The following is a 17,500-nucleotide window of genomic DNA, read 5'->3' on the forward strand; positions in this document are numbered from 1 at the left end:
CTCAACTGTTTAACTCTAAGGGACTAGGAAAATAAGCCTATTTTCAAAAAAAGTGGAGTGTTCCTTTAATACAATGAACATTTTTGGGAATCTACACTGTAAAAAATATTGGTTGGTTTTTGTTGGTTTAACTTAAAAAAGTAAGTAACCTGGTTGCCTTAAAATTTTGAGTTTATTGAAATAAAAAATTTGAGTTGATACAATAAAGGAAATTAGTTTAATAAATAGAAACTCAAAAGATTATTGTATCTGAACCACATAAATAATGTGATAAATAATGAAAATAGCACTATTTGGCTGCGTCATCACAAATAAAACACCCAATATCCTTACAAAATCTTTTAATCATATTTTAATAAAGGTTGTCAAATCTCAAAAAATGTTCATTGTATTAACTCTAAATTTTACCAAGTAAAGTAACTTTTTTTCTAAAATTTTTTTTGCAGTGTACAACCTTTATTAAAATATTATTATTGGGTAAGTGTGTTTTATTTGTGATGACGCAGCCAAATTGTGCTATTTTCATGATTTATCAAATTTTTTATGTGGTTCAGATACAATAATTTTTTGAGTTTCTATTTATTAAACCAATTTCCTTTATTGCATCAACTCAAATTTTTAATCTCAATAAACTCAAAATTTTAAGGCAACCAGGTTACTTACCTTTTTAAGTTAAACCAACAATATTTTTTTACATTGTGGTAATACCGTGTTTTATGGTAACTGGGAATGTTCTCAAAGTGTTGTGTTCAGAGAACATTCAAAAGTAACATTCTCATAATGTTTGAAGAATGATACAGTGGAACGTTACATTTAAACATTTAAAAAAATGGAATGTTCAGAAGAAAAAAAAGTTTAACGACTTAATATGAAAATTAGAAATGGTTTTCTTTCGAATTAACAAAAAAATGTGCTTCAGGAACATTTCGTTAGTGTTCCCATACTGTAAAAAATGATTTAGAAAATAAGTTACCTGGTTGCCTTAAAATTTTGAGTTAATACAATGAACATTTTTTGAGAATCGACAACCTTTATTAAAATATTATTAAAAGATTGTGTAAGCATATTGGGTAATTGTGTGTGTTTTATTTGTGATGACGCAGCCAAATTGTGCTATTTTCATGATTTATCAATTTTTTTATATGGTTCAGATACAATAATATTTTGAGTTTCTATTTATTAAACCAATTTCCTTCATTGTATCAACTCAAATTTTTAATTTCAATAAACTCAAAATTTTAAGGCAACCAGGTTGCTTACTTTTTTAAGTTAAACCAACAAAAAAAAAAAACAATTTCTTTTTACAGTGCATTATTGTATTATATACAAATTATACAAAAATGGTATTAATGAATGCTCTCTGGACGTAACGTTTTAAAAATGTTTTTTCTTGGTTATGTGAACATTAAAGGGTTAGTTCACCCAAAAATGAAATGTCTGTCATTAACTCCTCTCCCTAATGTCGCTCCACACCCGTAAGACCTCCGTTCATCTTCACACACAGTTTAAGATATTTTATATTTAGTCCGAGAGCGTATGCAAGTGTATGCACACTATACTGTCCATGTCCAGAAGCGCTTTAAACGCTTGCGTATGTTGAGTCGTGATAGATCTCGCTCACCCTCTGTGCGAACACTACGTAGTATCCCGTCCCTTTGGCCCTGCAGGTGAGTTTGCACATGTCTTTGGGAAGAACCCCGGCGAACTTCGGCACCCATTCCACGAAGGTCTTGACTCCTTTAGGGTCCGTCTGAGGGCCGTTCCGCACCTCACACTGCTCCTGTCTGAAGCTCTTACCTGATGTGCACAAACATGTCAAGGGAAATGTTGGGAAAACACATTAATAATAAATAATAATAATAGATTTGATTTATAACGCACTTTTCATTCTGAAGAATCTCAAAGTACTAACTCTCACTGAAGTTGAACCGCTCACACACAACGTTTGTGTTGCAGTGCAGTGCATCTTTCTATATTTTTACAGTTTTTAATAAAAATATTAACATTTGTGTAGATGACTTAAAATGTGTTTACTGCTTAAATCAGTCTAGAATACTTTGCTGGTCTGACCTGGTTTGAGCTGGACTCCCCGTTTGACCAGCGTAGACCAGCGTAGACCAGCAAATCAGTTTAGACCGGTTTAAACATTTATTTCCAGCAGGGAATTATTTTATAATTATTATTTATGTATTTTTTGTATAAGATCAAATTAATAATAATAATAATTAAAAAAAGGTCTTTTATTTTATATATTTACAAAAAGTATTATTAACAATGTATTATTAAATATATTATTATTATGAATAATAATGATATGTAGTTTTTTGTTATCATTACTATTATTTTTTTTTAATTAAATGTATCTTAATAAAGTGCCATGACTGTCAATATATTAAATACAATTTAATTTTTATAAAATATATGTTTGTTTTATTATTTTAATATTTTAAGTTTCTCATTGAAAGTGCAATGACTATCATTAATATTATTATATATGTAATTTTTATTAACCTTTTTATTAAATTATTATTATTTTAATTATAATTGTATTAAATAAAAATATATTAACACATTTTTTACAGATTAAATATTAGCAAGAATATTATGAAATATATATATATATATATATATATATATATATATATATATATATATATATATATATATATGTGTATATGTATATGTATGTATGTATATATATATATATATATATATATATATATATATATATATATATATATATATATATATATATATATATATATATATATATATTATTCTTATTAATATTAAGTGTTTTGCTTTCATTACTATTATCGTTTTACTCATTAAATTACTTTCAATAAAGTTCAATGACCATAATTAATAAAAAGTTTGAGTTAAAAAAGCATATTATTATTTTTTTTTAAATCATGTTTTACCACAGGAAAATTAAAATGCGCATTTAAAATAAACAGAGACAGTGATTATTTACAACACCTTTGCATTGTACGTTCACTTACAGTACATTTAAACCGAAAATCACAATGCTGATTAAAACACACTCATGGCAATGTAGTCAGCTGCAAATATGGCTTGACCCAAAAAAAAATTCTAACAAAAGGTTTCTCAGTGGTTTATAGTAGTATCAGATGTACTTAAAAACATACTAAAAGTTTACCAAAGTTTGACTCCAAGAAAGTCCCCATTTTCAAAATGGCAGCCGTCAGGTCCTTAAATTGACCATTACTCATATGTATTCCTCCTAGACCCGGAATACTGGTGCCTAGATACATGTTTTTAGCCATGTAATACTCTAATTAGCACATTTGCATGATAGATAAGTAATTATTAGTACAATTGTATATTAAAGCAATTTGTTACATAAGTAAGTACAATTTCACTTAAGTAATTGTATATTTTCATATCGTTTTGCCTATACAGCAAAACAAAAACAGTGATAAATGAACACTCCTCAGAGTTTATTTGACTCCACCCTCAAGTGTGCTAAAAATAACTTTGAAGTAGTGTTAAAGTTAATGGCATAATTAAATGATTAAGTGGTGATTGACAATTAGTGATGAACACCTGCTGATAACAAGATTCGGTGTAGTGAAGAGTCACCATTATGGTGAATAGGATTTTCTTTAGTTGAGCTTTTGACTTTTACTTTTAAAACAATTTTTTCCCTGGCTGCTTTAACTGTGTGTTTATAAAACAAATATATTGCATCAACTATCTATTTATGATAATTTTTTCTTGACTGTCATATTTTATAAAACTCTTTTCCATACGTGACGCTGCCTCAGAATCCGTTGCATGATTTGTGTGTAGTGAGGATACTCACTGGCTGATGGGCACGGCGTGACGTTACAGGACCGGTAGACGGCTCTCTTTCCCGTGCAGTAGCGTCCGTTATTTCGGGGAGGAGGATTGTTGCAGAGACGATATGCAAACTGGACGCCTCCGCCACACGAGCGGGAACACGAACCCCACGGACCCCATGAGCTCCAGCTGCCGTGATTAGACGTCTGAGACACGGACCGTTAGAGAGTTACAATGGGGGATAATCAGACATACATAAACACAAACAGACTCATTCACAGGTAACAGGACAGACGTTCTTCCATTAACAGGGCTCCAGACTAACGTTTTTCACTAGGAGCATAGTGGCCCCCAAGGGAAATTTTAAATCCATTTGGTGGCAGTCTGGAGCCCTGAGTAACATCAATAGACTGTTCATTCACAGTTATGAACCCTTAAACTTGGGTCTTTATCAACCCGGGACGTCATTCACTTCCTATTTTTAACAGTTAGACATCAACCTTCTTAGTATTCCTCAAGCTACTCATTATAAACAAAACAACAAGATAAATGTAATAATTATTTTTTGTAAGAAGTGTATCGGGTCACTAGAGACCCGGGGTATGTAATAGTGTAAGTATTTTTTTTTCTGCCTTTTGAGAGTTACAATGTTAGATAATCAGACAAATATAAACACAAACAGACTCATTCACAGGTAACAGGATAAACCTTCTTCCAGTAGCATCAATAGACTGTTCATTCTAGGGGTTTGCGATATTGACAAAAATAACGATATAGCGATATTTTCTCGATAATGATAATTAGACGATATTTTGCTGAGTGTTTTATTGTGCTGGTGATCAGCTCAGCTGACTCCTAAAGTTTTGGATATTCTTCATATTCTGTGTGCTGGTCAGTTCACAGCTGTGACAGAAATCATCTTTTCCCAAAAGTTTAAATGTATTTTTTCCTTTTATGAGCATTTTTACCTATAGTTTTTGAAATTTTAAACATATAAAAAAATTATTTAAACCATGAAAAGATTCTTTACATGTAAAATTAAAACCGCCAGTAGGCGGCAGTAAGTCACTGTTAATGAGTGAGTCACTGAGATTCAACCGATTCATTCAAATGATTTATTCATCCATGAACGAATCATTTGACTATCTTTAACTCATAAATTCATCAACTATCCCTTCAGAAGCGTCCTGTCTCATTCTACATGTCGTCTCTTCTTCTTAAATCTGTCCATGATCATCTGACTTCGGTTTCAACATAAAAGGCTAAACAGTTTCTGATATTTTCAGTGTGTGTGTGTGTGTGTGTGCGTGAGGTATAATCGGAGCTGCTAACATGAGCTCTTGAAGCTCCGCCCTCTTCTTGAAAGTGGGCGTGGAAGAGCAGCTCATTTGCATTTAAAGAGAGACACAAAAATGGCACGTTTTTGCTCACCCTCAAAAAGTGACATTTGAACATGCTATAAAAGATTATATGTGGTGTATTTTGAGCTAAAACTTTGCACACTTGGCATTACAGGACCCCTTTAATGGGAATATTAACATATATATTTTTGCTAGCTGGGCTGTTCTTTAACATCTTGTGTAATATCTGAAGGATTAAGGGACAATGAATGGGGCAGAAGTGAGTATTTTTATGTAAAAGGTTGAACACATCCATTAACTGACCTGCAGTAAACAAGCCCAAAACACCCGAAACGAGAGACCTGAACACTGGACATTCAGCGAGAGGAAGGGTGTGTGAAAGACACAGCAGAACCACATTTCCTCGCTCCATGCGACAAACAAACACGCATGCATCACACAAGGGGAACATTCTTCATCGGGACCAAAATGAGTCCCTAAAACACTTAATGACCTCTGAGACGCGGATAAAAATACCCGGACCAGCCGGCCAGCCGAGAGGATGGGAAATTCCTGCCGGTTAAATGTGTTTGATACTAATCTAGTTAACTCAGAACAGCCTGACACACGAGGATAACAGAGTTAAGAGAGGAAGGGCTTACAACGTCTGTGTGAATCAAATTCTTTTTATCCAGCGAGGACGCATTACATTTATCATTAGTGCATGTGAAATGTTACAAAACTAACGCTGTTTTCTTTCTATTCATCAAAGAATCCTGGAAAATAAAATAGATTGCGGTTTCCACACCGTTTCCAACACTGATAATAATCATAAATGTGTGTTGATCATCAGATCCTCATCTGAGAATGATTAGTGAAGGATCAGTGACACTGAAGACTGGAGTAATGATGATAAATTCAGCTTTGATCACAGGAATAAATCACACTTTACTATATATTCACACAGAGAACAGATGATCTACACTGGAGGAATATTTCACCGCTTTACTGGATTTATCAGACTAATAATCATGATTATTTTGCTCAATTATAATCACGATTATTAATCACGATTATTCTATCAAAAAGGGTAATGTAGTTATGGCCATTTTGCACGTTCTTTACCAACCTACACTTCACCCAAAAGGCCTGGCTCACCGACTTTATTTAACCAACTATGATAACTTTGTTAGATGGTAAATCAATTTAAAACACATGGTTTTGGTGAACGCTTTGTAATCTGTATTCACAGTAGATTTTCAAAGCAACACAATTCGTTTTGCAAATGAGACAAACGTCAGATTCAGATTGCCTTGCGAATTCGTAAAGCAAAGAACGGTGATGTTATCAGCTCATTTCAATTTATCATATAGCAACAATGTTGGCAGATCAGTATTATAGTTTATAGAATTAATTAAGACCTAAAAAATTCATTTAAGTCACCCCATTGTGTGATGGGATGTTAACCGATGACCGTTTGACCAATGGTTGACCGTATCAACGTTAACCGATCAAAGTTGTCGGTTAAAAAAAAAAGTAATCTCTAAATTAGGCTATTATAGACACTTAATTTTTCATAACTCGCCTATTTGTATTTAATAAACCAATAAAAACATTTGGCGCGAGGTCACATCGTTTGGGTTTGCGCGCTCACAAGGTTTGCAAAAAGTAAACAATCGAGGTCCGAGCCAGCGCGGACGACAGTATGAAGCGTCATTCCGGTGAGAGCGATCAATCATTTAAAGATAACAGCATGGGTGCGGTTAAATCTGACAAGCCACTGAACAAACCACAGTTATTTAGAGACATAACAGAGTTAAGAGCAGTAGAAGCAAGACAACCAACTTTATTCTGATTGTTTCTACACTCTCAGAAAAAAGGTACACTAGGGCGGTACCCTAAGGTACAAAACCAAAAATCTATTAATATATACCTTTAAGGTACTAACACACACTCTTAAAGTACTGATATGTACCTTTAAGGTACTAACACACACTCTTAAAGTACTGATATGTACCTTTAAGGTACTAACACACACTCTTAAAGTACTGATATGTACCTTTAAGGTACTAACACACACTCTTAAAGTACTGATATGTACCTTTAAGGCACTAACACACACTCTTAAAGTACTGATATGTACCTTTAAGGTACTAACACACACTCTTAAAGTACTGATATGTACCTTTAAGGTACTAACACACTCTTAAAGTACTGATATGTACCTTTAAGGTACTAACACACACTCTTAAAGTACTGATATGTACCTTTAAGGTACTAACACACACTCTTAAAGTACTGATATGTACCTTTAAGGCACTAACACACACTCTTAAAGTACTGATATGTACCTTTAAGGTACTAACACACACTCTTAAAGTACTGATATGTACCTTTAAGGCACTAACACACACTCTTAAAGTACTGATATGTACCTTTAAGGTACTAACACACACTCTTAAAGTACTGATATGTACCTTTAAGGTACTAACACACACTCTTAAAGTACTGATATGTACCTTTAAGGTACTAACACACACTCTTAAAGTACTGATATGCACCTTTAAGATACTAATACACACTCTTAAAGTACTGATATGAGCCTTTAAGGTACTAACACACACTCTTAAAGTACTGATATGTACCTTTAAGGTACTAACACACTCTTAAAGTACTGATATGTACCTTTAAGGTACTAACACACACTCTTAAAGTACTGATATGTACCTTTAAGGTACTAACACACACTCTTAAAGTACTGATATGTACCTTTAAGGCACTAACACACACTCTTAAAGTACTGATATGTACCTTTAAGGTACTAACACACTCTTAAAGTACTGATATGTACCTTTAAGGTACTAACACACACTCTTAAAGTACTGATATGTACCTTTAAGGCACTAACACACACTCTTAAAGTACTGATATGTACCTTTAAGGTACTAACACACACTCTTAAAGTACTGATATGTACCTTTAAGGCACTAACACACTCTTAAAGTACTGATATGTACCTTTAAGGTACTAACACACACTCTTAAAGTACTGATATGTACCTTTAAGGTACTAACACACACTCTTAAAGTACTGATATGTACCTTTAAGGTACTAACACACACTCTTAAAGTACTGATATGCACCTTTAAGATACTAATACACACTCTTAAAGTACTGATATGAACCATTTAGGGGTTAGTAAGGGACAAAGATGTACCGTTTCACTTTTGTACCTTAGGGTAACGCCCCAGTGACAGCACTGTACCTTTTTTTGTGAGAGTGTACTCTACTAACTATAAGGAACCACATGTCAACTCACACAGAGTTTTCTGGGTTTCTAGGTTTGTCTATTTCCAACCCAACTTGGGTTGTTTTTAACCCAGCATTTTTTAGAGTGTAGTAGACTGTCAGGTTAGGGTTAGTAGAATATGTTGACAATCAGTCGTATTTTAATATTGTATTAGTAAATGATGAAAGTAACATTTACTAAGATTAATAAATGTACGTGGGACTGATTTTCTCAAAATACGGTCGGTAAATACGAGGGAAGGATGAAGCCAGCTGAGAGTAAAGTCAAACTTTGTTGGATTGACAAAGTAGTTTAAAAAACTTGAAGTTTAAAGCAGTTTTAAGTTTGAAAAAGTTCTTAAAAGCTTGATGTTAGAAAGTTTAAAGTTTGAAATAGTTTAAAAGCTTTAATTTTGAAGGTTTAATGTTTGAAATTGTTTAAAAAACTTTAAGTTTGAAAGTTTAACATTTGAAATAGGTTTAAAAACGTTAAGTTCGAAGGTTTTAAGTTTGAAATAGTTTTAAAAACGTTACGTTCGAAGTTTTTAAGTAAAGTTTTCATTTTTAAAATTGTTTTAAAAGCTTGACATTTGAAGCAGTTTTAAGTTTGAAATAGTTTTAAAAACTAGGTTCGAAGGGTAAGCTTGAAATAATTTAAAATTCTTAAGTTTGAAGGTTAAGTTTGAAAGTTTTAATTTTTTAACTAGATTTTAAAGCATGAAAATTTAAAACAGTTGTAAAAGCTTGAGATTTGAAGCAGTTTTACGTTTGAAATAGTTTTAAAATTAAGTTTGAAATAGTTTTTTTTATAGTTTTAAAAACTAAGTTTAAAAGTTATAAAATATAGATTCAACTATATATATATATATATATATATATATATATATATATATATATATATATATATATATATATAGAGAGAGAGAGAGAGAGAGAGAGAGAGAGAGAGAGAGAGAGAGAGAGATTTTAAAGCATTACGTTTAAAACAGTTTTAAAAGCTTGACATTTGAAGCAGTTTTAAGTTTTAAATAGTTTTAAAAATTAAGTTTAAAATGGTTAAAAAATTAAGTTTGAAATAGTTACAAAAATTAAGTTTGAAGGTTTTAAGTTTGAAAATTTTAATTTTTAAAATAGATTTTAAAGCATGAAGTTTAAAACAGTTTTAAAAGCTTAACATTTGAAGCAGTTTTAAGTTTGAAATCATTTTCAAAGCTTTGAGTGTAAGATCATGAAGGTCATTTTTGCCTCCAGAGCCTCACCTCTGAGCTCTGGTCTTACCGAATAGTGTCGCTTTCGGGTCTTGTCCACACATTTCCCCTGCAGACAGATTCGTCCCTTCCCGCACGGCGTTCCTTCAACAGCGGGCAGTTTTTTGGTCAGACACACCATCTGGCCCTTCCTGATGACGGCACACCACAGGCGGGCACAAACGTCCATCCCGGGACACACGGTGTACTCCGATCCGAAGGCTAATCGGCATTGCTGGACGGCGTCATAACTCTGACCCGGAAGCTCCTCCGGGCCCAGGAGAGGCATGCGAGGGACGTCCAGCAAACACTCGGCTACACACACACACACACACACACACACACACACACACACACACACATGCACACCACGAGAGGAAGGTGTGAAGATGTTCGTGAAGAAAAGTGCACACACTGCAAAAAATACTTTTCTTACTTAGTATTTTTGTCTTGTTTCTAGTCAAAATATCTAAACATTCTTATATAAAGAAATATTTACTAGACAAGCAAAAATGATTGTCTTGGGAAAAAAATAACTCAAATTAAGAGAGCAAAATAGGCAAAATAATCTAGTTTTCTCTTCTGATTATTTTTCTTACCGCATTGGCAGATTTTTTATCTTATTTTAAGCAAAAACGTTCTTAATTTTGAGTTATTTTTTCACAAAACAAGACAATAATACTAAGTAAGAAGAGCACGTTTTGCAGTGCAGGTCAATATAGTGATTTTCATTATATATCTACAAAAAAAAAAAATGGTTTTAAAAGAAGTCTCTTCTTCTCACCAAGGCTACATTTATTTAACCAAAAATACAGTAAAAAAAAAGTAACTTAAATGAAAATAAAAACCCCAACAAAAGGACTAACAACCAGAGCTGGACCGTAACTCGGCTCATTTCCTCGAGTCCTGTACTGAAGTTCACTGTTTGAGTCTCTGTGCTTTACTGGAGTATTATTTTTTCTGTAATCTTCTGACTTTAACTTCACTCCATCTGAAAGACAAATATCGTCCTCTTTACTCCACTACATTTCTATCAAGGTCCTCGAAGTGGAAAGTCGTTTCTGTCGCAGCTTTGAAAGTCAGTGATGATTTTTTTCTTCTTTAAAAGGTGTTTGGGTTTTTGCAGAAAGCCTTTCAGGAATCACTCTTGTAGAGTCTCGTGAAGTTCAATGATTTCACAGCATTTATTAAACACTGATTTATAGTTTAGAGCAAAATGGAAGAAGACGGATGTCCAAATGCTCATTTAGTGGAGTATTCACATAAACAAAGTTGATTCTGTCTTCAGTGAAGGTGAACAGTGTGAGAATATCAGATGTGTATCAGTGTATTGGATCCGTGCATTCGGCCTTAAAGTGACAGCAGCTTTGTAACTTTTCTACAAGTATTTAAATGAGTTTAAGTTAGTCGTCTGCTAGTGTGTCAGATGGAGCGTCACTGACTGGCTTAAACCATGATGGCATAATGTGCATTTATACAACTATAATACAATAATGCAGCGACATAAAGAAGGACATTTACTTTTGATACTTAAGTACTTCTGAAAACAAATACTTCTGTACTTTTACTCCAGTAAAAATTCACTTGTAACTTGTTTTATTGCTGTTACTATTACTACTGTTTTTTTTACCACTACTGTTATTATTATCATTATTATTATTAATATTATCTATGATTGCTATTACTATTGCCGTCAGCACAACTGATCACCTTCTTTAGCATCATTATTTTTATATATAAATATTGAGTTTTATATATATATACATGCTATTACTATTTAAATACTTCTACTATTGTTTGTCAGTTCTGCTTATTTTTGTTTTATTGCTGTTACTATTACTATTACTTTTTTTTGTGTGTTCTGTGTTTACTCTGTTGTAAGTTTTGCACTCCTAATAAAAAAATTAAAAAAATGAAAAAAAAAATAATAATTCACTTGTAACAGAGTAATATTTGACCAGTAGTACTTTTACTTTAACTTTAAGACCAACATAAAGTTAGAAATTAAACCTGAAATGCAATTTACAATCGGTTAAAGTAGCACATTGTGGCCTGATTCCAGATCGTTACTGCATGACCGGAAAAAATAAGCAGTACACCGCAAATAAAAGGCTCTTCTTACTTAATATTATCTGTCTTTTTTCTAGTCTAAATATCTAATCATTCTTAAATTAAGAGGAACTTATTAGATGAGTTAAATGACATACAATTTTTCATCTTTACTTTAGTATATGAAACGTGATTTAAAGGGGTGTTTGTATGCGATTTGACTTGTGTAACTTTAGTTAGTGTGTAATGTCGCTGCTTGAGCATAAACAGTCTCTGCAAAGTTACAGCGCTGAAAGTTCAACGCAAACGGAGATATTAGCTGTGTCTCATTTCAGAAGGCTGCGTCCTCCGGAGGTCGCATACGAAGGCTGCACACGTCTGAAGGCCGTCTCATTTCTAAAAAGTGAGTAGGGCACTTCAAACGGGACCTTCGAATGCGTCCTTCTTTCACAGGATTTCGGAGTGTGCTCGAGGAGTATCCTTCACGGCTGGAGATAACCCATAATTCTTTGCGTCGCCGTTAACAACCGTCATTTTTTTTAAATATTATATGAAAAAACGGCACCACCGCATATACATGCGAGCGTAGGTGTGGTGTTTAAAATAAGTAGTTCAAGCTTTTTTTGTTTTTGTTTTTGGTAAATGGACTGCATTTATATAGCGCTTTTATCCAAAGCGCTTTACATTTTTGCCTCACATTCACCCATTCATACACCGACGGCGATGTCAGCCATGTAAGGCGCCATCCAGCTCGTCGGGAGCAGCTGGGGTTAGGTGTCTTGCTCATGGACACCTCGACACTTGGTCAGGTGGAACCGGGGATCGAACCACCAACCTTTCGGTTTGTAGACAACCTACATGAACCACTGAGCCACTGCCGCCCCAGTGGCTCAGTTTTTAAGCTCTATTACCTCAAACAGATAGTTGTGGTAAACAGGATTACAACGCTTTAGTGCACTTTAAACGTTTAGAACAGTGCATTGCTGTCAAGACAAGAAACATTTCACAGTCATTTTCAAGTTATAAATAATTTTCATTCATATAACTGGCGTGAGAGCGCAACGAGGCTGAACGTGTTGGCATAGCAACGTGATACTTCCTGCCTGTGTGTCCTACGAAGGACATCTCGTTTAATTCTGATTGAGGACACTCCGTATACTGCATCCTACACAGGACGTGTCCTCCGGAGGACGCAGCCATAAAAATGTAACGAAATGATACACAGCTGTTGTCTTTTAAAGTTACGGCAGTTTATTGACTACAAAAATGGCCGCTTTGGACTACAACGAGCTTCTTCCTGGGTTGGTGACATCATAAACCCTCGCTAGTCTCCGCAGATGTGACTTCTGCCCGTAATGGGAAGGGGCGTGGCCTTAACCAGTGCTTGGCACTTTAGCCAATAAAAATACAGGAAACTATATTTGGCCAGCTGACCAATCATTGCGTTTGTCAGAGGGAGGGGCTTCATAGAAGCAGGAAGCAAACGAGCCGTTCAAAGCACAGACAGCGGTGTGGAATAAAGGGAGGATAGAAGAAAAATACGGTGTTTAAAAAAAGAAGAAATATTAAGACATACTGCGCCTCATAAACACAACCAAGCCTAGAAAAAAAACACACAGACTTTTTAGATATTTGGACCGGAAACAAGAAAAAAAATGCTAAATAAGAGGAGCATTTTTTTGCAGTGTATCAGAAAATCAAGAGCCATGAAATCTCGAATGCGATCCCAGTAGGGCTGTGCGATATTGAAGAAAAATGTGATATGCAATATTTGGTTAAATAATGCGATATTCGACATGCGATACGATATTAATATTAATGTGTAAAATCTATTTGAATTAAATAAAAACAATTATTTAAAAACTGAGAATGAAACAATTTGTGCACATTCTTTCTGGGAAAATAAAGCATCGCTACAGCTTCTGAAAGTGACCGGCTGTGTTTTAGCAAACATTTATGTCACAAATCATTCACGTTTTGGTGTGTGTGTGTGTGTGTGTGTGTGTCAGACAGCGTGAGACTGCAAGTTATTGTTTTTTTTTCAAATTATTGCGTGTAATAACTCTTTTTAACGTCAAGCAAGTCCCATAAGTAACAGCCGCGTACCCAGTCGATTCTCTGCTCTATGCGTCGATCTAAAACGTACACTTTTCACAATGTTGAAGAAGTCTATTAAAATATACGATATATATTGCGTTATAAAATATATTGCGATATTTCAATAATTTCGATATATTACACGGCCCTAGATCCCATCGAATTGAAATAGAAACTATTACCATGACATATAGTCGTTTCTCACCGTTGCCGTCGTCGAAGAAGTCGGTGATGGTGGCGGAGGTGCAGCGGCTCCAGGGTTTGGACGCGTCGATGGAGGTCAAGATGGAGGACATCAGCCGCTTGTCCTCAGTGGAGCCGAAGCGTTCCTCGCAGAACTTCGAATCATCATGGGACAGACCCAGCAGATGCCCTGCGCGCGCACACACACACACACACACACACACACACACACACACACACACACACACACACAGTTATTCTACGGTTCAATACATACACTCTTAAAAATAAAGGATCTTTGGCAGGGTGTCTTACATTTCACACATTTGGCAGACGCTTTTATCCAAAGCGACTTACATTGCATTCAAGGTACACATTTTTACATTATTGTCAGTTCTTTCTTTCCCTGGGAATCGAACACATGACTTTGGCGTTGTTAGCGCCACGCTCTACTGGTTGAGCTACAGGAAAGATGTCAACAGGTGTCTGGTTCCATGAAGAACCTTTAATATTCAAAGAACCGTTCCATTACACAAAAGGTATTTCTAGTGCAAAAAGATTCTTTAGACTTTAAAATGGTTCGAAAAAAAAAATTCTTTAAAGAAGAAAACAGTTCTTTGGGAACCAAAAAATGGCATCACTATGCACTGCAAAAAAAGCTTTTCTTACTTAGGATTTTGTCTTGTTTCTAGTCTAAATAAATAAATAATAGCAAAGTAGCTAAATAAATTATTACACTAAGAAACATTTACTGAGTTTCTGCTTAAAATAAGAAAAATAATCTTGTTTTCTGTTTGAATTAAGATTATTTTTCTCACCCCATTGGCAGATTATTTATCTTATTTTAAGCAAAAACTCTCTTCATTTTGAGTTATTTTTCCCCAAAACAAGACAATTACTTTTGCTTGTCTAGTCAAAACATTTCAAACATTTCATATTTTTTAAAGGAATAATGCAGATTATTTGCTGTGATGATGGGTAGGTTTAGGGTGTGTGTGTGTGTGTGTGTGTGTGTGTGTGTGTGTGTGTGTGTGTGTGTGTGTGTGTGTGTGTGTGTGTGTGTGTGTGTGTGTGTGTGTGTGTCTGTACCGATCTCATGTGCCACGGTAAACGCCGCATGCAGGCCGTCGTCCTCGATGATGGCGCAGCTCCGCTCCGGAGAACATACGGTGCCCACGTCAGCCATGCCAAGGGTGTCACACGAGTGATGGCCGCACAGATCCTGAAAACACACACACACACACACACACAAGCTCATCAATACCTGGGGCCTGTTCCATGATGGTAGAAAGTACAATATTTCTGAAGAAATTGTGAGTGGTGCTTGCCGTGGCAAAACTCAGGGCCCTGTGGCATTTGTGATGCAAAAAAGCCAAGCAACATGATGTTAGCATGATGCTAACATGATTAGCATTCCTTCTGCCATAATTTCGGCGCGCTACTCCTCCCAGAGATTTTGTCAAAGACCCAACAAAGCAATTGTCAAAAGGTGCGTCCTCATCGGGAATGGTGTGCTATGACTTTTCTAAGGGATCGGGGGTACGGGGCTCGCCCCAGGGGCGAAAATGTCGCCAAAACGTCCCATCGAGAATGCATTGCGAAAACTTCGACCACTCATAGCGCCAAACGATGAATTCAAAAACACTCATCACTTATACGAAATTTGAAGATCCTGATAGGATCTCTCAGCACACACATCTCAAAGGGGTGTAAGTTGTACCCCTGGGGTGCTAGAGCTCCCCAAAAATCGCAAATTTTCCCATAGACTTATAATGGGGAGGGTCGTCCCATCAAACACATGCATTTCTCATTCAATGGTAAATCCCATAGGGATTTTGTATTGAACATAGCTCTGCTTCACAGACTCACAGAGACAAGGGGGTGGGCCCAATCTACTCAGACAACCAATCACTATCTCAGGATCATGATGATGTTATTAAGCCACGCCCTAGCAACCATTTAGAGCTCCCTAGCAACAGATCCCATAGACTTCCATTGAAAAAGATCAAAGTTATATCTCTGGATAGGAGTGTCATAGAAACATGGGGGTGGGTTTGATTGACTCAGGGCATCAACGGCCAATCACAAATCACCTTCAACACCTCCTAGCCACGCCCTAGTAACCATTATCAAGCACCCTAACAACCCAAATCCACAGTGTATATCTTCACATCTGAACATCATAGAGACACGGGGGTTGGTTTATATCATTCATACTGGCAAGGATCTTTGGAGTATCATTATGGGATGGTGCAAAGCCACTCCATAGCAACCAAACAGAGTACCCTAGCAACTGTTTAGATCTCTGCATTAGAAAATCATAGAGACATGGGGGTTGGTTTATATAATTAGTACTGGCAAGGTGATTTTGGGGTATCATTATGGGATGGTGCCACTCCATAGCAACCACCCAGAATACCCTAGCAACCACATAGCAACCGCCTAGCAACCACCAAAAACACCCTAGCAACCACCTAGCAACATGCTAATTGTGTTAGCATCATGCTAATAATGCTAGCATGATTAACATGGTGTTAGCATGATGCTAACATGATTAGCATGATGCTAGCAACATGATTAGCAAGTTGCTAGCATGATGCTAACATGATTAGCATCATGCTAGCATGATTAGCATGGTGTTAGCATTATGCTAACATGATTAGCATGATGTTAGCAACATGATTAGCAAGTTGTTAGCATTATGCTAACATGATTAGCATGTTGCTAGCATGATGCTAACATGATTAGCATGTTGCTAGCATGATGGTAGTTTAACAAACCCAGTTTTGAGTTGACAAAACCAAACCAATCTATTCAGGCTTTGTTGGTCCCATGATGCTGATCATCAGCTTTCTCTTGTCAACTCAGGTCCTGAGTTCAGGAGTTCAGCTGTGACATCAGCAGTGAACAGCCAATCACTTGCTGTGACATCAGCAGTGAACAGCCAATCACATGCTGTGACATCAGCAGTGAACAGCCAATCACACGCTGTGACATCAGCAGCGAACAGCCAATCACACGCTGACATCAGCAGTGAACAGCCAATCACATGCTGTGACATCAGCAGAGAACAGGCAATCACACGCTGTGACATCAGCAGCGAACAGACAATCACACGCTGTGACATCAGCAGAGAACAGCCAATCACACGCTGTGACATCAGCAGAGAACAGCCAATCACACGCTGACATCAGCAGTGAACAGCCAATCACATGCTGTGACATCAGCAGAGAACAGCCAATCACACGCTGTGACATCAGCAGCGAACAGACAATCACACGCTGTGACATCAGCAGAGAACAGCCAATCACACGCTGTGACATCAGCAGAGAACAGCCAATCACACGCTGTGACATCAGCAGCGAACAGCCAATCACACGCTGTGATTTAGTGTACCTGAGATTCACTTCTCGCGAGAGAAGCAGTGAGATTACATGATTAAAAAATATTAAGAATTTAAACAAATTTACACAGCAAGAAGAAAATGAAAGA

General features: G+C 35.9%; 1 protein-coding gene across 1 annotated transcript in view; it reads right to left on the reverse strand.

Annotated features, from left to right (window-relative positions):
• LOC137073619 (A disintegrin and metalloproteinase with thrombospondin motifs 5) overlaps positions 1-17,500 on the reverse strand; it is a 41,184-nt gene that overhangs the window by 6,297 nt on the left and 17,387 nt on the right. Inside the window, exons 2-6 of the mRNA XM_067442294.1 lie at positions 15,098-15,230; positions 14,031-14,198; positions 9,711-9,994; positions 3,827-4,010; positions 1,622-1,797 (exon numbers count right to left, since the gene is read on the reverse strand). Of these exons, the coding sequence (XP_067298395.1) occupies positions 1,622-1,797; positions 3,827-4,010; positions 9,711-9,994; positions 14,031-14,198; positions 15,098-15,230 (945 nt within the window). The remainder of the gene's footprint in view (positions 1-1,621; positions 1,798-3,826; positions 4,011-9,710; positions 9,995-14,030; positions 14,199-15,097; positions 15,231-17,500) is intronic.

This window comes from Pseudorasbora parva, chromosome 4, assembly GCF_024679245.1.
Source record: "Pseudorasbora parva isolate DD20220531a chromosome 4, ASM2467924v1, whole genome shotgun sequence".
NCBI lineage: Eukaryota > Metazoa > Chordata > Actinopteri > Cypriniformes > Gobionidae > Pseudorasbora > Pseudorasbora parva.